The following is a 27,217-nucleotide window of genomic DNA, read 5'->3' as shown; positions in this document are numbered from 1 at the left end:
TCATGAGTTCGATCTTGATAAAGATCCTCTGGATTTTACGGCTTGCTGTCCCATTGTATGTGGTGGAAGACAGAGGGCCTGGCAAGGAATAGTATCTAGTTGTTTGGACGGGACAAGAAACAGCTGGGATGGAACAGACTATATGATCCAATAATAACAAAAACAGCCATTTATGACAAGTAAAAATGTATTTCAGTTGTTTTATAATACAATATTTAGCACATTCAATGATGACATATTTACAAAATCATAAAATTATACCAAGCTGTTCTTAATGGCATTAATTATTATGATAGAAATATATACAACATGGCTATATCTTTCTCATTCATATAAAACACTACTATTTAAATAAATCACTCCAAACCTCACACCTAGATTAACACTGACATGCAAACAAACTTGGCTTTTACAATTTTATTGCAAATAGTAAACTAGACAAAAAATATTGATCTGCTTTAGGCCAAAATAAATTCTATCAATTATCTTTAGGTCATTAGTATTAATAAAATGCATCCAAGAATTTCGAACTTGAAAACAAGAAATGAATGCACTTAACATGGGCTTTTACTAATTGGATTAATTTCAATATGATGTGTCATATAGCTTTAACATCATTTCCACCAGGGTGATATCAGGTCATATAGCTTAATTTAAAAATGCATTATGTAAGAGCCTATTGCAGGTCATTATTTTTGTTTCAGATCTTATATAAATTATTATAATCAATTCTCTAGAACATCGGGTGGTGAAAATAGTCACCATTTCAAGATTTAATTTAAAAATGACAAAGCGAGGCCAAGTCTAGAATAACAAATATCGTTACGATAATAAACAATCTATGCCACAGCTTGTCAAAACTTCAGACAGTGCCTAATTTGCTCAGAATAAAGTAATTTGGGTGAAATTTTCAATATATTCATTTAGCATATATTTGAAATACAACCACTCTAAATCTTACATAATCATTATTTATGAATCTGTTTCCAACAGGGTGATATATCCCAGACAATTATATAATTAAAGGCTTTTTTATCGACTTGCCAAATCGATTTGAATTTAGTGGAGATGTCATGTGACAGTATAGTCGATTTCAAATTACTTTGGCGAGTTCGTTAAATGCTCTGATTAGCTGTAATCAATTGTTGTGGCTGGACACAGTTGAAAAAAACACGTGATCACCCGATCAAATCGCACCCTGAAGTGATTTGGTGTAATCGCTTCGGAAATCGGTGTCGATAAATTCGTTGATTAGGGCAACCAATTTGAATTAGATGAAGATTAAAGATGAAAATTTGATTGAATGCAAATCACTTTGGCTAATCAGTGGTCGATAAAAACGCCTTAAATAAAGTATTGTTTAGTTATCCCGCCAATCAGTAGTATTGTCAACCATAACACTCCTCGAAACTATACAATAATTAGTGGTAAATATCTTACTGATGTAAACATTACATGAAGCCACTTATTATAGACAAAAGAGAGGTATTGCAGGTAGCGTTCGTTTTATACAGAAATAGACTATAATTTATTAATTGGACTATTGAGGTCTTTAACCTATTCGGTAGTCATGAAATCCCTGAACAACAGCAACTCAACTTTATTTTATAACTGAATGACTCAAAGTTAAGAGGGCAATGAATAACCCATCTGGCCATAATTCCTTCCAAATAAATTAGAACACAACAGTTCGAAATCTAATTCGAACACCTTTTGGCTGTTCACCTAAGTTAATATTTCGTATAAGCACAGAGAGAGAAATGGGGTTTAACTCCACTCGACACAAACTAGGTCATTTCGGGACTAACACATGGTTCAACTTTATTTCAATAATTCACTTGCACATACAGGTCTTTAGCAGTGGGAGGAAACTGGAGAACCCCGGGAAAACCCACAGGGTTGGACAGGTGACCCTACTCCTTGTCATGTACAACCAGGGAATCGAAACCATACCAATGACGGACCTTAAGATACAGCACGCACATGCTAACCATTCGCCGCCCCCCCCCCATATAAGCACAAAGACAAACCTGGGATGAAACACAAACCGGTTTACTAGAGACTTCATTTTAATTTTCATTGCACAATTTTTAGTCTGAAAACTAACTGTAGATTTGAGACCTTCAATTTTATGAATCACACATCACGGATAGTTGATTTTGTCTAGTCATGTGCCAGCATAACTATGTATACCTACACTATAGCAACTTTAACACTCTCTTTGTCAATAATTTCTGCTATTATAAAGAATGCCCAACATACTGAAATGAGATTCAATAATGCTAGTATCCTCAACACAACAAAAAGTGATAACTGAAATAAATCTTACAAAAAAATTTGTGATGACTTGATGAATACATAAGCAAAGCAGCTAAGCAGAGATGAAGATCTCAGAAATCTTTAACTCTGGAGAATTTATGTATCGTAATTACTAGCATTATCTAAACTTCCCATAACAAAATGACTATTTAAATCAGGTGATGATAGATATGGATGCTGGGTTTTTTTAATGATGGACAGACCATACTGTTTACCATTATATTAAAAACAGCATGGTCTTAGTATAGGTGAATCATCAATGAGTGACTGAATTTTGACTGGTCAAACATCGAAGTTCAAAAACAAAATGTCTCTAAAATACTCCAACATAAAATTAATGTTTGATTCTTTACACCTAGTCCAACAATCACACCAAGTTAGAATCTCTCAAAAACTAACCTGTAGATTATTTACAAGAATTGTCCGGATGACAATGTGGGCGTATGAAAAATGACACTAAGAGATTAACACAATACATTTATATAAATAGATTATTTCAAAATAATATATTTAATGATGAAATCAAGCATTTCAATTTGTGATAATGATGACTAAAAAAAACCTGTATTATGAACAGTATAGATTATAAACGAGTAAAGTATGTGTTTTGCATTTTTTGGTTGTAGACTGGAAACTGGAATATTTTATAATACAGTTAATTAATTATAAATACACACAAACTATATTATATCTAACAGCTATTACATCTATAGGTTATAAAATTATCACAATGTTCAACAGGCACAGGTCATATTACATCATGTTATAAACTTACATAAATATCATCATCTCGTCTTGTCGGTCAGGTGTTGTTAAATTGTCTAAAATTATACCTTCCACTTTATTTTAACATTTCCTTATAGGAAATAAAATGGGTTTAACATCCTACTTTATTGTACCAACTAGGCTAATGAAGATAGATATCCTTACAAGGAGTGTTCAGTGATATGCAGATTGTGATTAGTTGTTTCCAGATCAACCTACCAATCAAAATCGTGATATGGAAAATACTGTCAAAGGTATTATTAGCCTATAATGGTGTCACAGACCCAGAATATACTTCTCTTATACATATTCTTAGATGTTAATGGACTGACCATCTGAATATATTGTAATGAAAATATTAATAGAATTGTCCCAATTAAATGTTAGTCTTATTTTCAAAGAGTTTACAAAATTCAAATCATCTTGTTACAAAGAACATAAAATTAGTTCAGATTTGTAATAAAATTTAAAAAGCCCAAGATATGAGATCAGATTAATTCCAAAATATAATAAGGAGTAACTGTAACCCAACAGGTTCAACTAACTCACCCCAAAAACGAATTTTAGCCCAACACTGGCATTTTAAGATGATTTGATATTTTAAAAACAAAATGCATTATTTGGTATCAAAACAGTGATTGTTTTTAGAACAGAAACAAAACAATAAATTGAAGATTTGGATTAAATCCACATTTATATTTAGCATTTAAAAAAGATCAACTATTGCTCTTATAAATTTAATGATAATTATATGAAACGTATATTTTTAGATCTCGTAACTGTATTATCTGTTCAGTACAGTCTATTCCTATTTTATAACTCTCACAAATTAACTTAAATTAACCTTCTAATCAGCTAGACTTCACCTCAGCTAGAACACTGGGGATACTCCATTGAATGTTCTGTAAGTAAAATTCTCACAATCTCACGAATAGTAACAAATGAGAGAAAAAGAGGACTTTGAACAACAAAGCTCAAACCAGCAATATTTAACCAATCATGACAGCTGAAACTATGCTGTATTTGTTTACATCACGATTCTACAAACAGTATGTCAGTTATCGGGACTAGTGAAACTATGACTGAACTGAATTATTTTCAATTGATTGCAATTCTCTCAATTCAGAACGTTCTGGATTCACAAGACAAGGTTGTTTTTTTTAGCCATATAGCCGATTGTCATTTGAAGGATAAATACACACACACAATGTTGGATTTCGTTCACATGACTGCACCATGTTGATGTTGTTCTTATAATACAGTAGGTGACTATATATACACTATATAGACATTATTCAAGGTTCAAAGTTCATCTCATCATAACCTTAAGGTATGGAGGTACTGAAGTTTATTATGCAAAAGTTCTGAAATTTCCTGTGCAGCTTGTTCGTAGCTTTTCTCCACCTTTTTCCACATTTCAGATTCATAAATAGCATCATCCTGGAAGTAAAGAGCAAATGATTACTAAATATTAATTTTCTTATATCATAAACATTCTGCTTTAAGCTTAACATTACATACTGATCTTCAAGGAGTGAACTGAAGGTGAAAGTGTTTTTTCTGGTAGTCGTTTGTATATAAAGACAGGGCATGTTGCAATATACCAACCATATTTTTACACCACTAAAAGGTTGCTGGCACATTTTGCCATCCCAACCATACTATCATTGGATTATTGGTAAAGGATCAATTCTAAAAATTGTTTTTCAGTGACGGTTTGAATTATAGTCAATGTTGTGGAGAATTGACCAATCACAGAATATGTTCTGTAGCATAAAGCAACATTAAATATAAGGACATTTGACAATGTGGATTTATGAACTTACTGCATGATCTGTGAGTGGTTGAGAGAGATTAAGTTTCGACATATCAAGCTCTAAATAACCCGGATTTATCTGTTTACAGGCAAGATGAAGACATGCTACACCCTTTTCTAAACATTTTAATAATTCATTAAAATTTTCAAATGTTGGTAGCTAAAAAAGAAGAAAGAACATATTCCTAAATACTAAAATCATTGGATGTTTTGAAACATTTTCAGATTTCTAGAAACTATAAATATTTCAAATCAATCTATTTTCCTTGATCAGTTTGGTTATATTTGAATACTCGTTGATTTAATAGTTCAAATGTTATTTAATATTTCAGAAGTAAGAAACAGATCAAAGTCCTTTAGTTTTAACTGACATTGAATAACGTATTGAATACCTATTTGAATATATTTGTGTAAGTATTACACATGATGTGGTTAATGCATGAGGATGAGTGTCATGCATGACTCAGACTATTCTTATACTATCCAAAACTATAAGCTCATTGAAAAGGGACAGCTCAAATTCCTTTTGGAGGTCAGGTGTTCGATCCCTGCATTGGCCGAGACAGTTCATCTGGATTTTCGGACGTGGATTCCCCTTGTCAGTGGTGCAGAACAGAGGGCCTGACAAGGACAGCTGTCTAGTCCTTCGGATGAGATAAAAAATCGAGGTCCCGTGTATACATTGGAATGCACATAAAAGATCCCTTGGCAGTTGGAATTCGATATAAGAGTAGGCGATAGTGCCGCTGCCCGGGCAAAATTTCCCTCATAGCACACTGTATGGCGTAAGCCCGTCTTCATTAGCCCAGTATAGGTTTTAGAACAGTAGGACGTTAAACCCCATTTCATTTCATTTCATTTCATTTCATTTCATTTCATTTCATTTGACATTTTGGACCTTACTAATTGCTTACTGAGTGTATGCTATTGTTCTTTAAAGTAGCGAAGTCTAACTCAATATCATCCAAAGTCTTACACGTTGAAAACACAAATTATTTGTCAATTCAAATCAACATTGATGTTGTTATCTTACCAGGAAAAGGTAGGCTTCTGATATCCAATATTTAAGACAAAATAAACATTTTACCATTGGTACACGAATCGTGTACCATAGTGCATTTCATCGTCATTTGTAACAAATGACCAGAAAGAGCGAGGCTAGACATATTCTACAACTCAAGTCATACGGCGACGCCATAACTTATCTGGAGAGCATGCGCAATAGACTGGAATAAACAGACGCTAGAAATTTCTATTCGATTGAGACTCATGCCATATTTCGCTGGACCTAACTGATTTGAAATTTGAGTCAAAACGGAAACAATTGAATGTAAATCAGTTCATATACAGTCAGATTACATTATTATATGCGTTGCAACCCATTCGGGTCAATTTCTAGGTCCCAAATATTAGTGATTTAGCTCCTTTAAGTTTTATAGAATAGTTTGGCTCTGTCAATTGCATTGTCTATTAATACATCAGTTTTATAGCTAAAATTCATCATAGCAAATTCAGATGAATTATTTAAATAAAATACTTACAAGTTCTGTTAATGGACTTTTCTTTTTCTTCAATTTCTTTGTTTGTGCAATTTTCAATGGCTTAAGAAATCTATTGCACACCCCTGCTAATATGATTGTAAATGAAAATGTCTGCAATAGAAGAGTATCTATATTAGGACTTCGTTTAATTTTCTTTAAAGATGTTTTCCTTTGAACATAATTAGGTTATTATTTCAACACACAATACTTATCTTTACCTGAAAGTATATTTCTAACGATCAGGAAAAATAGAAATTATAGACACAATTACATGATTGGACCTAAATAAATTAACAAAGTAAATTACACAGTAAATGTCAGTGCAGCCACTTAATATAATTCCACTACTGTAGCATGTCATTCACTCCCTGACTTACAATTAGAGTGACATGTCAAGATAAATTGTGAGAGAGAGAAAAGGGGTTTGTTTCACATCCACTCAATACAAACTAGGTCATTTCAGTACTAATATAGGGTTCAATTTTATTTCAATAATTCATTTACTCATAGAGGTCTTTAGCAGTGAACAACCCAGAGGACCCAGAGAAAAAACATGAGGTTGTCACGTACAAGCATGGGATTGAAACCACGCAACTTAGCTCAGTGACAGGACCTAATGATGATAAATTGAATGGCTGTCTGGAAATATCTCACAAGGACTACAGTTTCTAACAACAAACATACTATTATCTGATTATATTTTCAAATCAATAGTTACATATATTTAGGATCTCGATTTTAGAGAGGGAAAAAATCTTAAAACACATATATATATATATATATATCATACTTTCAGAAACCTCGACTTTACTAACCTCTGCACAAAGAACTAAATTTTCTATAACTGAAGAACTGAGATTGGTGCTTCCATTATCTGATATTTCAACTGTATTCACTAGTGCTGTAATAGATTATCCTTTATTAACTGATACAAGATGATAAACTAAATAAGGTGAAAAAAAACATATTTCTATATGGGATTCTGTTTCATTCACATGTCGTACATATTCTATGTGGATTGGTCAAAGTCTGACTGCGAATATACCCAATCGGACATCATAAGATAAGGTGAACCAAACTCAAAATTATTGTCGGTACTAAAGGTACTATTACTAATCTCATTTAGCCATGAGTAATAAGTTATTTTCTGTAATATATTTAGAATATACTAATAGATATTTACCAGCAACTAATTTAGGTATAGCAGACTTGATTCTGTCTTCTTCAACATCATTCAGTTCTGTAAAAGATCAAAATAATGTGTGATAAAACAGTTGCATTCTTTTATCAAGTAACCAATGTATCTATTTGTTGAAATAGTATAAATTTTAGTTGACAGTATTTGTGCAATGAAATTAATGTTTTATGTCTAAAGCTATTTGAATTTTTTTCAATTTTAATATCAACTTAACAGGTACCATCTACAAAACGGGACATGATAACTTTTGCTACATTCCTCAACTGAAGGTCCTTCGAATGTTGTAGAGCCGGCACAAGCTGTGATTTAGAGGTCACAATTTAACACAGATGTAAATAAAAGCAAAATTGGATGATGGACTGTACAGCACAGTGGATGCTTACAGCTAGCCCCCGGATCCATTCACTTAATTTGATATATACGTTTGTTTGTGATTTCTGCATATTGTGTCTTGTCCGTAGATTTGTTTTGTGTAAATTATGTGTGGTGCAGTCCCCCCGAACTTACTATAGACGCAAGCTTGTGTGTTCCTATTAATTGTGTTTCTTGTATGTAATCATATTTTCTGTTGTACTACAATCATGGCATGATGATTTATATTCTACTAGCAGGATACCAGGCTTCGCTCGGGGGTCATAACTCCAAAACTGGAAGTGTTAGACTAACGCCACCTGGCCTATGCTACTCCCCGGTCCGAGCTACCCCTATACCCAAAATTTCAGACTCGGGGCAGACCTAGTGTAGCCGCCAACCCCGAACAGACAGACTTCGCTCGGGGGTCATAACTCTGAAACCGGAAGTGGTAGACTAACGCCACCTGGTCTATGTTACTCCTCGGTCCGAGCTACCCCTATACCCCAAATTTCAGAATCGGGGCAGATGTAGCCGCCAACCCCGAACAGACAGATTTCGCTCGGGGGTCATAACTCCGAAACCGGAAGTGGTAGACTAACGCCACCTGGCCTATGTTACTCCCCGGTCCGAGTTACCCCTATACCCCAAATTTCAGACTCAGGACAGACCTAGTGTAGCCGCCAACCCCAAACAGACCTTGGTCGCTCGGGGGTCATAACTCCGAAACCAGAAGTGGTAGACTAACGCCACCTGGCCTATGTTCCTCCCCGATCCGAGCTACCCCTATACCCCAAATTTCAGACTCGGGGCAGACCTAGTGTAGCCGCCATCCCCGAACAGACAGACAGACAAACGACAGTCTCAAATATATATATATAGATGTACCTATGTTGCCTATAGCAAGTGACTTGCCCTGTCTTATAATAAAGTGCAAATATAACATCGTATCATCTTTTATAGTGAAAAATAATAAATTATTTAATCTTTTGAGAATTTTATTTGTCGTTTGGGTTTTTTATTTGGTTTTCTGCACCAACTAGGTTAATACGCCATGCTCAGACAGCGAAGTTTCCACCTACTCTTCAGGGGTCATGGTGGCTAACTGCGTAAGACACTGGGGCGCTAGCCTGGAGGTTGGGTGTTCGATACCTGCATTGGCTGAGATTTTCCAGTGTGGTTCCCTTTGTCAGTGATGCAGGACAGAGGTACTGACAAGGACAACTGTCTAGTCATCCAGATGGGACGAAAAACGGAGGTCCCATGTACACATTGGGGTGCACTCAAAAGATCCCTTGACAGTTGGAATTTGATATAAGAGTAGGCCGTAGCACCGCTGTCTGTGCAAAATTTCCCTCATAGCAAACTGTATGGCTTATACCCGTCTTCATTAGTCCAGTCGGAGCAGAACAGCGGGACAGTAAACCCCATTTCATTTCATTTTTCACCTACACTTCAAATTCTACACCCACTGACAAGGTCCTCTGTTCTACATCCACTGACAAGTGGAAAAAAAAAAGTTGAAATATCCTCAGTAATCTTATGGCTGTTAATAATTATCTGTGTTGATGTTTAAGTATTGCCTATGATGTAACGTAAATCATTAATGTCTATGATGTAAAGTGAGTTATTTGGGAGAGTATGTGCCACGGAATGGAATCGAGTGACCGGAAAGTGCGAATGGATATGCGGTTGATGGTGGTGTTTTGTCTGAAGGAATAAAATTGCTATAATCAACACTAATATTGTGGTATTAACAATGGCTTAAAGATATTATAACAAGCTGGTTATTTTAATTTACCTAGATTATTTTGTTGTAATTTATGTGTATATAAAACAGCATCCACCATCTCTATTAGTACTCTATGATGGTCATTTATGAGGTAGTAACATAGTCGAGTTCTAAATGGAGCTTGTAACACATACGGTACCTGAAATAAAAGAAACAATTAACAATTTCCCATTGTTTTTCATTTCTACCATTTAAGTCTGAATTACAGTTCATATGTATTATCCACACCTCATGTGTTATGCATGCTCGGACAATGTTTTCTTATTATCTAATTCAAATATATAGTGTTGTTACAATCTGATTAACACAAAGATCCTTTTTCGTTTCGTTTTTTATAGTTCAAAGTCTTTCCTACACTAGGATATGGAAGAGTTGTTATATTACCAGCGTTTTGGTTGAAGTGAGGGATAAGCCAATGAAACAGTCTGTTACAAAAACTTCTTGGCATGCCATGCAAGGAACTGTGGGTAAAGCACTAGAAATGCCAATGCTGATTGATTAATCAATGTTTGACGTCATAGGGTCGAAAGTCGCTTGTACGAACCCTGACACAACCTTCGAGTACAACTTGTCAGATCTTCAAGTAGTGTAGGCCATCGAAAGTATAAAAAAAAACAAAACGAAACGAAATATAGATCTGTATTTAAATCAGATTGGTGTTGTTAGGTAATTAACAACAGCATTGTGAAGGGTAGCAAAATGGTAATAACATGTTTCGATGTAAAAAGAAGTCTTAGAAAATGTAGAAAATGTAAAAGATGCTAGGGACAGGGACAACTTGGAGATAAAAACATGCAAACTTTGATCAATAGGGATCTGTTCTAACACTGCCAATGGTCAGCCAATAGATCTAGTCTACTTCAAATTACGTGCACTATCAATTAATTCATCAGATCTGTAATTTCATGCCATCAATGAATAAACCCTATTTTCAGTCTTGTAGTCACGTTAAACCCCATTTCATTTCAGTCTTGTAGTCATCACCCCTGCCAAGTTCAAACGGAGGTACTGAATAAACTAGAAGGTTCTTGATTAAATCCAAAAGTCAACAATGATGACAATATATACCTGATATTGTTCTTTATACATAACACAATCATCTATATGATTCTCTAGTTTAGCAGAAAGTTCTTGTAATGTCTGTGTCATAGGTTCCTTTTCTATTTCTGTCACACCATTCATTTTACCATCTGTTCCAGCTTCCTGACCAATCAAAACTGCTGCTGCTAATATCCTTAGTAAATAATTCCGCACACGTAACCAACATTTCTGAAAATGAACAAAATCCAGGAAATGCAAGTTATACATAATGAAAAATATGTTGAGAATTGTACTTCAGGAGAACTCCCAAACTTAGACCTTTTCGAATTAGGTATAACAAAAAAGGGTTTATAATAATATGTTGATTTGTTATGTACAGTGGACTCTGTCACATCCGACCTCTGAATACTCAGGCACTCTTTGAAATCCGACATCATTTTCATGTCCCGATTTAATTCCATATTATTTCAATAAAATAATCTATGAGTAATCAGTACTCTGAATATTCCGAATTACGACATCAGTCGTCCCGTCACATGATTTCCATTGAATCAACACTGTATAATCTGGCCTTCAATCGGTGTGTGAAGCCACAAAAGGTTAACAAGCAATCACCGGTGAGATTAAAACTCGCTCGCACAGGTCTTTCTTGATTATTTTGATAATTTTATAATCACTTGTAAGACAGTTATGACAAATACTCAAGAATACCCACGAATTATTCAGTCGTAAAAATATTCCTAGCACCTGTTGGCAACATTCGTTGCGCATGCCGATTGAACCTGAATACTTAAGGTTGTTCACCCTGCGGATCTATCAGAACCGTGTGACGATGACCTGGACATAGAACGACAGATTATCAATAAACACGTGACACCAAAGACAAGTGTGCGATCAACTGAAGACGATGAAAAAGATAAATTAACGACAGACATGACCTATTCAAAATGCCTACGCATGTTAAATGAACTAAAAATGAATGTAATAAAATTTTAAATGTACAGAAAGGTTTATCATTTTTGAAGGGAATAACGTTCTGGGGATTCGAAGCTACATTATAATAATAATACTTCCGGTTGTCGAAGTTACAAAAATACTTCCGGATTTGAGAAAACTGAGTATTCCGACATTCTGCTTAATCCGACATATCGTATCGATCCCGTATGATGTCCACTGCATCTGTCTTCACTGAAAATTTTACGTCTATAGATAAAGCCAGATAAATTCAACAGATTTTGAATTCTACCAGTACAGTAAGCTCAAATTTAACAGTAATCAAATTAGGACATCAGATTAACCCAATTAGACACTTTACTTTGATCTAAATCAAAGACATTTAGCTAATGTAAGACAGCTGCCATCAGTCACATTTGTAATATTGACAGTCAAAAGTAACTAAACCAAACTATTAGTATTGTAAAAGTAGTCCTACATATTAATACCAACCTCTTCTTCAAAAGATTTGTCTTGTAATTCTTCTACATTGAATCTGTAAAAACATAAAAATGTATAATACTAACAAAACAATCACATAAGATGAGGGTGTCCCCTAAAAGTTACATTTTTTATACAAAGAACTAGTATCTTTGATATTCTCATAGAGACATCTTGTTTTGTTTCAAGGCTATGGTTTATAAAAATTTGACAGGAGGTGTGAAAATTGTGAACACTACCCAATGTCTACTATTTCATTAAATAGTTAAATGTTTCTTTTCGAAAACCGGTCTCCCAAAATGGATTAAAGTAACTCGCTTAAAATCTGCTCATACCTTCCCGCGTACAAACTGGGTGATTTGATGATATATTTGGACTAGAACATATTCAAACTAATTTTTAATCTATCAAAATTTTGCTTCAAATCCTTCTCAAAAACATTGTATTTGTATATACCAAAGATGACATACTTCTACTGGAAAAAAACAACCCAATAAATACTTTTGTGGGAAAGTATCTTAAAGCTAATCTAGGACATTTAAAAAACTCAAACTGTAATTTTGAATAAATACTTACTTTGAGGGATTATCCCAGTTGAGCATTACTTTATAATCACGATTATCTCTTAGTTCATCAAAATTAGTTTTATCTGAAATGAACAGTACATATTCTTTACACACACATATTGCATTACATAAAACCAAGGGGCTAACAATAATCATTTTTGATATTCAAATTTAACAAAAACAAAAGTCAAAATATATTCCTTGGACAGTAATATAGATGATAAAAACAAAACACTGTTCATGGATAAAGATAGGTTCATCTGAAGGACGGGGGCGACCACACTGTGGATGAGTTATTTTCAGTAGTTGACTGATGGTCTAAGAAATTAGAAATGGCAGTGTGAAATCAATAAATCTTCCACCCAAACACAATGCATGTCTGTAGTCATCCTGTAGTAGAGAAATTGTGTTTGAAGAAAATATTAATAATCCTTACCATCTTCAGGACTAATTTCCATATATATTATCATTTGTTCCGTAACTGAATGACTGAAAATAAAAAAAAAAATAAGTACAAACCGTATACGATCAATGAAGTTATTATAAATACCTAGTATACACACACAACCACATTCTACACAATTTCTGCACATTATTTAGATGTAATTTAAAAAGAAAACATCAAAAGCATTTTCAATATTCATCAAAATGTGTTTCGGTGTTTTGTTTTTTGGCTCGAGGTGTAGACTGAAACCGCTCTTTAGATTGGATTCTCGCCGATTATCCACATAACATGAGGTATGTAGAATCTGGTCGTATTGCATTTTAATCGGTTTTACTTGTATCTTGGTCTCCCAGCAAACTTTTAAAAAATTCATATCATATCTTTAACAAGTGATTTGATCCAACTTTATAATCTGATATTTGGGTAAATCTTACCTATTTGTTTCAAAGATGAGATCAAGTAATAAACGTTCCGCTGTAGCACTAGCAAACTGTAAAGAATTCTGCAATCTTTCTCGAAACTTTACAAATTCATATATCTACAAGAATATAAATGAGCATAAGAGATATAACAATATTAATAATTTAATTCATTTGATAGTGAAACTAATCATAAAATCCAACTATACATGGATGAATAGTAACTTCTTTTAATTAAATTAGGAATACATTGCAAACTACAGGAGACCGGATTAATATGACTCATTTTAGCTAGTATAATGATTGTTAGCTTCTTGTATATTTATAGCTCATTATGGTGCCTCTCCATTCACTCAACTAGGATTGGTAAATATTTTTCCATCGTTTAGAACTTTTAGGAATGTCGCCAGGAATACCTACCTTACTGAAGGAGCCATATTTATAAGATGAAATGAGGTATTCTGTTGTCTGAAATATCATATGATTAGTTGACAGATGTACATACAATATTGTTCTTAATTAATATCATATTTCATATTTACAACATCAAACATTCAGCGATATTTCAACAATTATAAATATATGTACAAAACAGCATTTTTCTCAGCTGACTCCTGAACTAATCTAACTTATTTTATTTAAATAGAAATTGAATGTAATCCGATTTTAGAACAACAAACATGTAAATCAAGACTAATCTGGCCTTTTAAATCATCCCTAACATAGAATATAATACTCTGATAATACCAACAATCATTAGATATCAAAATGGACAATAAATTAATTAAACCAAAATAAAAGAAACCCACCTCTTTATGGTTAACAGTAAAGAAACGTAACATAGTACCGTACATTGCACATGCTGCCACAAAATGCCCTAATCTAGCTACATGATTAAATACTATATGTCTGTAAAAAATAAATAAAATACACAATATATATAACAATATATTCAAATAAAATAGGTCTACTAACACAGTCCATTTACGAAAAAAAATTTTTTTCTCAAAAACCATTCCTAATTTAAAAAGAACAGAAAGTTTGAATATCTCAAATGAGTGGATACCTATATACTTTACAAAGTTACTGTGCAAACTGATCGCCATGATCATTAGTCACATAACTAAACAATGAAATTCTTAAAATGAGTTACATAACCTGTTGAGCAAACCTAGCGATCATATTTTGAATTGAAACCTTCAGACAAGGAAACTGGGCAATTTTTTCCTATTCAGGCAGCATGACTGTAATGAACAGGTACCTTCTGAGATATATGAAGGCCACTTAATCATAGTGCAAAAACAAAAAAATAATTATGCACTGGTATTAGTGGTAATGACAAATAAAAATTTATGGGAATGTTACAAATTTTATAAATAAACTGTGCCAAGGATATCAAAATAAATACCTGTATCAGTGACTAATACCTACCCTAAAGAATCATTCATTATATGTTTAATTTCTATACTGTCATATAAGGATGGACATGGTCCAAATACACCTGAAAACATCAAACAATAACCGTGTTAACAATAATAATACAAACGTTAATAAAGCAGTATGTTCCACACAATAATCAGCAGTCATAGAAACAACATTTGAAAAGATTTGAGATTGGAATTAAAACTAGCTCACAACAATGACCTTTTAAACATACATTATGCAAGAGCTAAATCTGCCTATTGCAGGTCTTTCATTAGGCCTGAAATGTTATCTAAATTATTAATTAGACATTAATTAACTTAATGTTTTTCTTCTAAACTTAATAGTAAACGGTTCTAAGTGAATATTAATAATTACCTACCCATAGTACAATAGAGACGAATTAAAATTAATTTAGCTTGGAAGTTTGAAGGGCTCTTTTTAATACACTGTTCTAACTGAACCTGAGCTTGCCAGATATATTCATCTTTATCTACAAGGAAAAAAACAAAGATTGTTCTATTGTTATAATACAGCCACACTATTCCAATAGCATACATGGGAGTTCGATTTTTTCATCTCATCCAGTAAACAGGATGATTTTCCTTCATCCTGTACCACTGACAAGTGGAAATCAAACTGTAAAATTGTGAGGAACTATCTCAGCCACAGTGATTGAGTCTGTTTCATACTCAGTTGACCTGTGACTGACAAAACATGAAACACAGTAAAAATACTGTGAACAAAACAACACCTACAAATTACCCAACAAAAACATACTTACTAGTTTCCCGCCATAAATCCACCAATAAATGAACAGCTAATAGAAGATAATTATCACTATGCTGTAAATCTGTTATTAATAAATCTTGACCTGTAAACAACATATAGAAGTATATAAATATATGACTAGATTTAAAATATAAAGACATAATTAAGTAATTATGCAAATAACCTTTGACCTATTATTGACCTTTGACCCACTACTGACCTTTGACTCAATGGGCTGACCTTTGACCCGACACACTGACTTATGATCCAAAAATTAGTATTTCATACTTTTGCTGTAACTGCTATTATGCAAATACTACAGCATTTGCCACAAGGTAAACATCATCCCAAAGACAAGTGCACTTTTTTACACCGAAATATAAAAGTAGACACAATGATGATAAGAAAAAATCAAAATGAATACACACAACCATGTTGATACATGTATACAGATCTAGGAAAATCATGCAATTATCAATAATTATATAAGTAACAATAAATATAGCAATGTCAAAAATCTGATATGTTATCCCATTTTCACCCTTGAAACAGATCAAGTTCCATTGTACCAACTGACAACTCATAAAACTCCAAGGTAGTCCTGTTAAATCACAGCAAGAACTAAAACCATTTTAAATTATGTAAAGAAAAGTGTACTTACTAAGTTGTAAACCTTGTCTATATCTATCTATAAGATCATGTATTAATGTTAATTTATCTGGTATAGGTAGGGGATCTAAATAACCTAAATATCTCTCTACTTGTAACACTATTAGATGTCTCTGTAATAACTTAACCTGTAATATAAACAAATAATATATTAAACTAGCCTTGTGATATAAACAAATGATATATTAAACTAGCATTGTGATATAAACAAATGATATATTAAACTAGCATTGTGATATAAACAAATGATATATTAAACCCAATATTAAAGTCTGAATATGATCAAGAAATTGTAGTTTAGTTATATTCTTTTTGAACATTATATTTTTACTATCAATTTCTGATAAAAGAAATATTCAGCTTAATTGGAGCCTTGCCCTACTTTTGAGTTAGTTGTGAATCATCTTGCTTACTGCTTATACTCTGACTCAATTAGAAGAAAAGACTAGATTATCCAGTTGCAAAGTATGAAGCTGTAAATGTTTAAAATACATATTCATTACGGATTTCAAAATCTGTTAATTAAGACATAAGGTTTTAAATGATACTTACATCCTGTGCATGCTCTTTGGGTTTTCCATTTAGAGGAATTGACTCTTTAATACTGTTGAAAAACTGAAATAATTCAGAAAAATAACTCCTGCACTGATCATTCCTACTTCAAGAATAACATAAAACGTCTAATATGAGATAATTTACTCTTTCATCAACCAAAATTTTAGATAGTATGACTAAACACTTTAATTATCACAGACATAATGCCACTGACTTTTCTTTATTTCGTTTTAATCTAGTTGTATTATGTTTTTAATAATCTTTAAATTCATCCGAGCTAAGCTGCTTCAGTACTGACTGAGAAAAATGCAATTTTGATTTCCAGCCTTTGAAGTTAACATCTGTTTAACTAAGTAATTTGTTTACATGTAGGACTCTTTAGCATAAGGTTAGGCAGGTAACCTAACTTTTTGTCACCTACAAGCATGGATCAAAACAACAATACTTGATGAAGACTAACTAGTTATATATGTAGAGACTAGGATATGGCTGTATATAATGACAGATGTAATTATTACCTGAAGTTTTTGAGAATCGGTAAGTTGATCTAAAAACAAAGTAAAATCACCAAAACAACAAGAACGATCACCAAATCTCTCAAAATGTTCTATTAACAATTGCAAAGTAGAACCTGGAAAAAGAGTTTTTTTGGGTTTTTTTGGCATTTCAGTTAAGATACATTTAGATAATAGACTATAAACAGAAGCATAATATCAAAACAAAAACAAGCCATAATTGTAGTTCTGACAGTATGTCGACCACTTTGAATCTGATGAAAAATATATTTGATTCACTACATCACAGGATTCATTCACTTATCTCTTTTTATTTGTTCCGAGAATTTGGAAGATAGACAGAACAAACCTATATCACCCTTCGGTAGGGGAGTAACTATTCCAATTCCTTTTTATTTCAAAGTAATCAGTTCAAATCAGAAATGAGATTCTAACTTACCCACATCTTGACTTTTTTCTGGGTCTTTTTTCTCTAATAAACTAATTAGTTTTATTCTAGCTAAGAATGGCCCTCGATTATAATGGTCTGGACTACAACCTTTGGTAGATAATTCTTCAATTAATTCTAAAATCTTTTCAACAGAATCATCAGCCGTTTCTTCATTTTCGTCCTTTCTGTAAACAAAATTTAAAACCAAATTATGGAAGGTAATTTGGAATAGGTCCTGGGTCCGATCAATTTGTAAAATATTACACATACAAGTATCGAACAGCCATACCCTCATTGTTAAATTAGACGGTCAACAAAAATGACTATTTGAACAAAAAGAACTAACTGCAGATCTCTGATATAAATTCTGTAAATGTGCCAAACAATTAACCAAACAGATACAAGCAATTCTACCGATGCATCAAATTTAACTTTTTTTACTTAGATCAAAGCAGTCGTATTCTTTTACCATTAGCACCTAACCAATTTACAAACTATGACAAAACACAGCATATAATTTTACAAGTGCCTCATATTAAAATTCCTCTAAATAAATCTTACCCATTTTGATTTTCTATTTGATCATTAGACTCTATGAGAGCTAGAGCAGACTTTAAATAATCTAACCAATATTGCCAGTGATCAGGACTGAAATACAAAAACAAACAAGATACAATCAAAGGAGAAGTCCTACATATGTGACCCGCTCACACGAAACTAGGCAAAGGTCGCACAACTTCATTTTGTACTACGGGCACAAAAGCATAAACTGTATGCATTCTTGTTGTTGTGAATGAGCCGAACTCAACTCCAGATGATAACACAAATTTAAAAAGAATTGCATTTTTTGAAAGTCTTGGGTGTGGACTATTCAAATATGCTGCCAGCTCTATTTTTATAAAAATGGCCAAGAGCCTGATTTTGTAGGAGCAGATCACATATATTATAGAAAGTAAAACTGGTTAATTCTGGTGAATGACTCTTGCAAACTCTTATCCCAATCTTGTGAACTATCTGAAGCCCTGGGATACTTTTTAACAACATAAACATTATTTTATGGGTGAGTGGTAACCCAAATAAACTTCAGTTTTTCAGTAGTTTCAGATAAATATTTACTAATGCTCTCTTAATAACATACATTATGGAATTTAAAAGTCCTACAGACAATTTATTCCATTCTATTTCTGAACATTATAGATTAGTGTGAAATATCTTTAAAAATGAGTAAATATTATCATAGTTTAATACAATTGATCATATATACCTGAAGAAAAATATCATGTATTATGGTATCATGGCTGTCTCAAGGCTCAAGCTGACGATAGAAATTTGTTTTTGGCAATAATTTTTTTGGGGTACATGCAAGTCTCGGATCGTGTCATTGTGTAATACTAATCAATTGTCACAGATTAATGATTAGATGATTGATAATTACCAATGATAAGGCCGTTGACAAATCATTATTCCAAATAATCAATACAAGCGGTGATTATTTGATACCTCGTTTAGTCTTAAAAAAAAAATAATTTATAGACCCTAATATAAATGGAAACCAAATAGCCAATAATTTTCTTTTCGAAGAAAATCTTACTGATAGAGTCTGACATTATTTGTGTCATTACACCGCCGCCTAAATGCATGAAAGTGAACATAAGCATTTCTTACAAATGAAATTGAAATTTCTATCATTCTATCAGTCTATCAGGAATTCATATTTTGATATCGGTACGGTACTTGAAAATAAAAATAGACTATTGTACACGCAAATCCTTATTTTAATTCAATCTTGTGACTGCTTCTTTGATAATCAAGAAAATAAACTATTGCGACACAGTTTTCCAGCACGGGTCACATATAATAATTCACAAAGGAAAACCTGCAGATAATGGGGCATGTAGAATAGTACATAAGATTAAATTCTGTACCTGTATTGAAGTAATCTTTTATAGATGATATTAGCTTTAGACCAGTTCTCTAACTTACTATATAACTCGGCTAGTTTTATATCCTTTAAATTAAATTCACTTACAAACTTTCCTGAAAAAAAGCCCACAATCTATTATTACATAAAAACACAAAATCAAATGACTTTATGATTTTACCAGGAATAATTTTAGCTTCAACATTCATCAACCATAAAAATTAAGGGGAAAAACTTATAATTTAACCATACCTCCTAGGGGACCTTCCAAAAGATTAACAGCTTCTTGCCATTTGCCTAACAATTCCAAAATAATTAGATATAGCATCACCTCTGAAAAGGAACAGAAAAAATAATTCACTCAAAGTTAAACCAATATCATCGACATTACCGAAGAATTATTTCAGTTTTCAGTTTTATCGAAATGTCCAATCTGGAGACTTGTTTGATATACCGTACCTGCTTCAGCTTCAATATTATCATCTTTAATATATTTTTCTGTCATTCTCTCAGCTAATGGTAGGTACATTTTTTCTGATAATTTTTTATCTGGTGAGGTATGAGCCTAAAAAAAATAATCCACAATCAAATTCATTTCGCGATCATACAGAATGATTATATGAAAAACCTGACTCCACTGCATTATCAGTCAAAAACCACGACAAAACTGTTAATATTATTGTCAATACATGATCCATTTAAAGAAGCTGTTGATAAAGTGAGTCTAAGTAAACTATACATATCAAATGTACAAAAAAAAAACCCAAATACATGTAGATTGCCTGAAACAATGGCTGGAATTTGCTTAAAAGGGTTACATAACCACATTTAAGTAAATCTATTGACTGCATGAGTAATATGATAATCGTGATGATCATTTACCACCGTTACTTAGGCAAGCATGTAGACATGGGTATCTAGTCAATTGAAAACAGTGCGGAACTTATCACCATGACATCTAAGAAAATTGGAAGTCTGTATTTTCTAAAAAATGTACCAAAGAGCTTCGTTTATTTTTTAGGACCAGTCAAAGATTTGATTTCTAAAAGACTTTCACAAAAACATAACTAACCCCTTATATATCTGATATGTCGTCATTAATTATCTTACCTGCATGACTATACTCATAACAGCCCAGAAATAATATGGGTTCTTATGTGGTTTGAGTTTGTGTAATTGCATGGCTGTTTGCTGTTGTTTTTTATAATCACCGAGACGTACATGTGCCATAAATAGGGCTGACAATATATCTTCATTATCAGGTTTACCACTGAAAGCATTCTGATACAAATCTGCTATAAGATCCACTGAAAAGTAAAGTTTTAGAGTATCAGACAAATGGTTCTGTGTTGATTTAATTTGTACAGATTCAAATTAAAATCTGAACAACATGATAAAATGACCTGTATTATCTATATACAATGATTATGACATTAATTTCATTGGGTTGATAATGTTTCGTAACACTTGAGGTACTGGTACTAAGAAATAATTGACCATACATGTTAAAGATACATTGTCCTGAAAGTATTTATCAGGCGGTTATTTCCAATAAAAGTATGGCAAATTTGGTATACAGTAGAATCTGTATGAGCAGCCAATCCTATTCAGCGACAATTCCTTGTAAGCGTTCACAAAAATGGATAAATATTATTGAATTGAATACATCACAATTATACATTAGTATCAATGATGGTACAAAATGAAATGTTTACAGAAGATATATCTGAGAATTTTTGTTCTAAGAAAGTTTCATCGACGGCCAAATCTACTGATGCAAGTATTGATGTTTGCTCCCAATGCATCCAAGCGTAATAATTTACTTGATGTCAGCATTAACAAACACTGTGATTTTATTAAGAGGTCACTCCCGTTAAGCGACAAGTCATGACAATTCCCTTGAGTGGCTGCTTAATACAGATTCTACTGTATATGGAAGTATAGATGCCCAATCTTACTAGAAAAATACTGGATAATCCGAAAAAAACCAATGGGGCAAGCACTGGGCAAAAATGTCAGGGTATCACTAACTGGCAACCCGACTGTTGTCTGCCGGCTTATTGTGTGCTAGCTTGACTGAGGGAGCGCTTGTTATTTCTTTATCAAATGATTAGGCAGTTTTGGGAACATTGAGGGGTGTCAATGTACAAAAGACCTCAGAAAAAGTAGTTAACAGAAAACAATTAAGAATTTACTTAGGCCTCAATATGTATGATAAATGGAGGGTAAGTAAAGAAAAATACATTCTAAAAAAATGTACAAAAGACCTCAGAAAAAGTAGTTAACAGAAAACAATTAAGAATTTACTTAGGCCTCAATATGTATGATAAATAGAGGGTAAGTAACGAAAAATACATTCTAAAAAAATGGACCCTCCCTCAATGAATTGAGCCGACTGACATGGCATGGCATCCAACAACAGTTTATTTATAGTTTGCAGTATCTCCCAATGAATTCAATGTTATGAGAGGGCAAATTTTTAATAGGTTAATTAGTTTGAACATTTTTTTAGTCCAAATATTTCATCAAATCACACAATTTGTACGCAGGGAAAAATGCTGCTAATTCGAATTCAATGTTTTGAGAGGGATTTTAATCAAATTTTTGATAGATTAATTAGTTTGAACATGTTTTTAGTCCAAATATATCATCAAATCACACAGTTTGTACGCGGGGAAAGTATCTTTAAATGCAGCTACTATGTTAAGTCACTGCTTAAAAGTTGAAATACACTTGAAATATACAGACTTACATTTATGTACTTCTCTATAGCAAATAGACATAGCCTGTAATGTTGAATCTTCTGTGGGGTGTTGGGCATGAACCTCTTGTAAAATAACAGAGCTTTCTTCATGACGATTCAATCTTAATAAAGCCAAGGCTTTTAAAACCTAAGAAAATAAATAAGATAGGTAATTATTGGACCAGGCATGAAAAATTACATCCAACATAATACAATAGCAGCCAATTGCAAGTTGCATGAACTTTCCAAAAACAGAAAATTTCTCCAGCATAAACTTATCACTTAATAAAAACCAGTATGTTTTAGCAGTTCTCCCTCAAAACCTTTTGAACAATCTCAGCAAATTTGTCAGAAGCTTTAAAGCTTCTCTGAAAAGAGCAATTACAGTGAAAAATATGTGTCACAGAATGTCGAACTCTATATGACTAGTTCAACACATGGCAAGTTGATATCAAATATCTCATAAGAGAGAGAGAGAAATGGGGTTTAACGTCCACTCGACACAAACTAGGTCATTTCGGGACTAACATATGGTTAATTTTATTTCAATAATTCGTTTGCGCGTAGGGGTTTTTAGCAGTGGGAGGAAACCAGAGGACCCGGAGAAAACCCACAAGGTTGGACAGGCGACCCAAATATCTCATAAACACTGACCTATTTACAAAGGGCAATAACTTGAGCAGTGCAGATTGTACACGTTTTGATTAGTCAGAAGTTTGGACATTTCAATTTTACCATTATAAAATTTGAGGAGAGGAAGGAATCAGTCTTCCAAAATTTTATTTGGAGCCAAGTAGACAAGCATCCAGTTAACGAAGTTTGTATAAGTTATCAGAGCCTCGCCCAAGGATTTGGTTGTGCGCGGTAATATCGGACGCAGCCCGACCCACGAAAACATCGATTTCTGAGCACTTATAAAATAGTTTCGGAGATTTGATACACTATTAGTTTTGGCATCTTGTTAAACCATGGATTGATTAATACCCTGTAAAATCGAGATCAAAACAGCAGACCCACAGACAGAAATATACCCATAAAACAATCAGAAAGACGATTTTGTAAACCTACGCACCATGATATAGTATTGGCACATGAGAAAAACCGTGTCAGCGATTTTCAAAACGTATGTATGTTGCCGCCCAGTCTTCAACTTTTGGGCTCAGTAGACGGCACAGTTTGGCAGGGCACGGCGGCGGCGCCCCCTAGTCACCATGTTAAACGAGACTCTGTCAGTTATTCTGGTTTGTACCATGTCTAATGTGAGTGAATGGTTGCTCTCCTTTGAGGGCAATTTAAAGTATAAGCTTAGTTATTTAATTCATGTTTTTTTTTCCGATATTAAACCTATTATCTAGAAGATAAATTCAAATTATTTTCTTCTTTATTACCTTAGCACATTGGAAATCTTTTTGTTTCTTTAAAACCTTTTCAGCTTCTTGAATAGCCTTCTTATTGTTACCATTATCTAAGCTATCTAAAAATAGAGAAGAAAGAAAAAAACAAACATTTAGCTGTATTAGCTGTAATTTAGGAATGTTATAGGTTATCTTAAAGCATTGTTTATAACTCATCTTTTCCATTGATACTCGTAATTAAACTACCTAGGGATGTTGATATGCCCCTTTAAATTATTTGTGGAAGGGATATAAAAAAAAAATACAGATAACAAAAACAATACTCTTTAAATTAACTATAAATTTCAAATTCAAGGGACATTTGACAGTTCTTGCTAAAGTTAAAAAATAGAGATTGAAAACAAAACATGCTGAAAATTTCAGTCAAATTGCTTCACTTTGAACAAGATATTAACCATTGAATTTAGGCTAGTTTAGGTCGTCATTACTGACATTGGTATGATACAATCTCGATTAACGATTTTACGATAAATTATCCATCACAAAATGTATTCAAATTCAGTAAATATTGATAGCTTGGATAAGTTAATCAATGTCCAATTAATAATTTAGACAACATTTCAGGCCCAAAGAAAGACCTGTAATAGGCAGATTTAGCTCTTGCACAATACATGTTTAAGGAGACATCTTTCTTCTTAATTACCACCTACATGTACAAAGTATCAACAAATCCATGCATCCATGATATAAATGGAGAAGTAGATTTTGGTTAAGTAATTCATCTGTATATAATGTGACACTGACTTCAAAACTTAAGTACAGTATACATACACATGTATCACTATTTTCAGAACATCTTTTGTATTTTAATTTGTCTGCCATTACGAGCACAAGTCCCGTAACGGCAGTACGACTTCTCTCACAACTGACAACAGCAATGAAGTTAAACTTATCTCCACCGATGACATAATAACAACAATCTTGATAAAAAGATATATAATTTATAGCAGGAAACTAGGAATTCATAAAACACATATTATGACACCAGCATAACGTGCCAGCTGGCAAAAATGTCATTTTTATTTTTCATGTGTTGTTATTATTGAACAATGTTTAATTAAATGTATCTGCTGATTTGTTTAACTGTATTGTATTATACTTTTAATTTTAGTAGTGCATGATCATGATTGATCATTCTTTTATATTTTGCTGTTTATGCATTTATGGTATACATGAATCACCCATTCCAAAAAAAAGGGCGTGTCGCTGTTGCATTGTGGGAGATCGGTGAACAAACTCAATCGTAGGCCGCCATTACTTTGCATTGAATTTCTCTGACCAAATTCCGAAAAACGCAGATTCTACGTTAATTTTAGTGATGGGGGATATTTCATATGATGTGATAGAGACACAGATGGTTGATGCACGTAAAGAATACCTCAGAAAGCACATTCTGCAGTATACAGATCGCAAAAAGGTAAAATGAAAACTCCAAAACAAACAGCTGTCAAAACTTAACCTTCCTATCAATCAGCTGATCGCTGTCACATTTAGCAGGTCAATACTCAAACTGTGAGTGTACAGTGTTGCATAGAAATAAATAGCACAGGGTACATTAAGAATGCTTAATAAAAACCATGTTTATTACGTTCAGTATTATTCATTTATATATTTTAATATTAATTACTATTATTAGTCTTGTTGTATGGTTAAGTTTTGACAGCTGTTTGTTTTGAAGTTTTAATTTTACCTTTTTGCGATCTGTATACTTCAAAATGTGCTTTCTGAGGTATTCTTTACGTGCATCAACCATCTGTGTCTCTATCACATCATATGAAATATCCCCCATCACTACAATTAACGTAAAATCGGCGTTTTTCGAAATTTGGTCAGAGAAATCCAATGCAAAGTAATGGCGGTCTACGAGTGAGTTTGCTCACCGATCTCCCACAATGCAACAGTGAGACGCCCTTTTTTTGGAATAGGTAATTCATGTATTAAATTATTGATTAAATATATTAATTTTTGATGAAGGATGATCTTATTTTGTAACCGGTATATGTAGAGCTAAAAAAAGCTTTTTTGTGGTGAAAAGTAACGGTCAAAGGAGCGGTCAAAGGACTTCAGTCCTTCACATTAAAGGTGCGCTTTCGCTCCTGGTCCTCCCGACACACCTTAGGCTCAACATTCCTTCACAGGAGTCATTAAAGACTCCTGCAAATTAAGAAGAGTTTTTTACGGGGGTTGTTTTCTCATTTCTGAAATTGGCAGGAGCTTTTTATGGCTCCTGCACAATTTTACAAATGTGAAGGACTGGGACTTTGTCCCTCTAGAGAACGTTCCGATTGGAACTTCATTTACTATTTAATTTAGTTTAAAGTTTTGCTTCTAGTTCTGGAGCGCATGGAGAGGGTTTATTTTACAGATCTGTCAAAAGAGTAAAATCCTAACGACCGTTATGCTTTATAAACGAAGATATGTGTATTACAACTGTTATCCTTCATCAACCTATATTAAACTGGTAGACATAACAGTTGAGGTCTTGACTTGATCTCACTCGAGTCCATTTACAAAAACATGATAAGCAAATTTAATTGTCGAAATAAAAAAAAATCAGATACTTTTTTGTCAGTGTTTGCAAGAAAAAACTAATTTCATTAACTCTTAACAATATGCTAGGGGGTAACCTGATACTCCTTTTTTAATTTACAGAACGTTGGCACTAAATTAGGGTTTTTCAATAGTCATTTGGTGTTAAATTTACCATAAATCGGTCTTAATCTTCTTTCATTGACATCCACATGGCTACGCGACGCCATTTTGCTAGTAGATCTCGCAGGCTTTTACAAATCTCGCGTCATCAGCTGTTTATTAATAGCAATACCACGTGACGTAAATAAACTAGAAAACACATGTCTGCGCTGGGCTACAATAATAACTAGAGTAGAAAAAAACGGATTCTCAGCCTTTCTCTTTACCCTTTGATAGCCGACTTTTGGTGTAGCCTGACCACTATTAAGACAAACAATGTGCTCAAGAGAGGTATTCACAGAAGAACAAAGGTGTAGCCTCGTCTGTTGGGATTATTTCCATACACAGCGAAATTCATGTCATCGCTAAATTTAGTAACACAGCCCAATCTTGCACTT

General features: G+C 33.2%; 1 protein-coding gene across 1 annotated transcript; it reads right to left on the bottom strand.

Moving 5' to 3' along the window:
* Window positions 1-154: 154 nt before the first annotated feature.
* LOC126823607 (N-alpha-acetyltransferase 25, NatB auxiliary subunit) lies at window positions 155-26,964 on the bottom strand. Its single transcript, XM_050552534.2, has 28 exons — window positions 26,833-26,964; window positions 24,102-24,187; window positions 22,723-22,861; window positions 21,081-21,277; window positions 20,430-20,535; window positions 20,223-20,303; window positions 19,975-20,086; window positions 18,611-18,697; window positions 18,059-18,234; window positions 17,623-17,735; window positions 17,102-17,164; window positions 16,542-16,677; window positions 15,894-15,983; window positions 15,492-15,602; window positions 15,119-15,188; window positions 14,497-14,596; window positions 14,108-14,155; window positions 13,703-13,806; window positions 13,260-13,312; window positions 12,834-12,906; window positions 12,270-12,312; window positions 10,851-11,051; window positions 9,792-9,921; window positions 7,625-7,681; window positions 7,257-7,342; window positions 6,442-6,552; window positions 4,911-5,060; window positions 155-4,524 (listed from the first exon to the last, which is right to left on the bottom strand). Exons 1-28 carry the CDS (start codon window positions 26,885-26,887, stop codon window positions 4,402-4,404), a joined length of 2,901 nt encoding a protein of 966 aa, XP_050408491.1. The 5' UTR covers window positions 26,888-26,964; the 3' UTR covers window positions 155-4,401.
* Window positions 26,965-27,217: the final 253 nt, after the last annotated feature.

This window comes from Patella vulgata, chromosome 6 (assembly GCF_932274485.2).
Source record: "Patella vulgata chromosome 6, xgPatVulg1.2, whole genome shotgun sequence".
In the NCBI taxonomy this organism is placed as follows: Eukaryota; Metazoa; Mollusca; class Gastropoda; family Patellidae; genus Patella; species Patella vulgata.
Note: the sequence above shows the minus strand (reverse complement) of the source record. Positions and strands in the feature narration are given on the sequence as shown.

What these genes read in the sequence shown, in the direction of transcription:
- LOC126823607 (XM_050552534.2), bottom strand. Translation starts at nt 26,887, where the DNA reads ATGGCGTCGCGTAGCCATGTGGATGTCAATGAAAGAAGATTAAGACCG. An exon ending in AAAAGATTACTTCAATACAG is followed by an intron (nt 18,698 to 19,974) that starts GTACAGAATTTA and finishes TTTGTATTTCAG; the next exon opens with TCCTGATCACTGGCAATATT. An exon ending in AACTGGGATAATCCCTCAAA is followed by an intron (nt 12,313 to 12,833) that starts GTAAGTATTTAT and finishes ATGTTTTTACAG; the next exon opens with ATTCAATGTAGAAGAATTAC.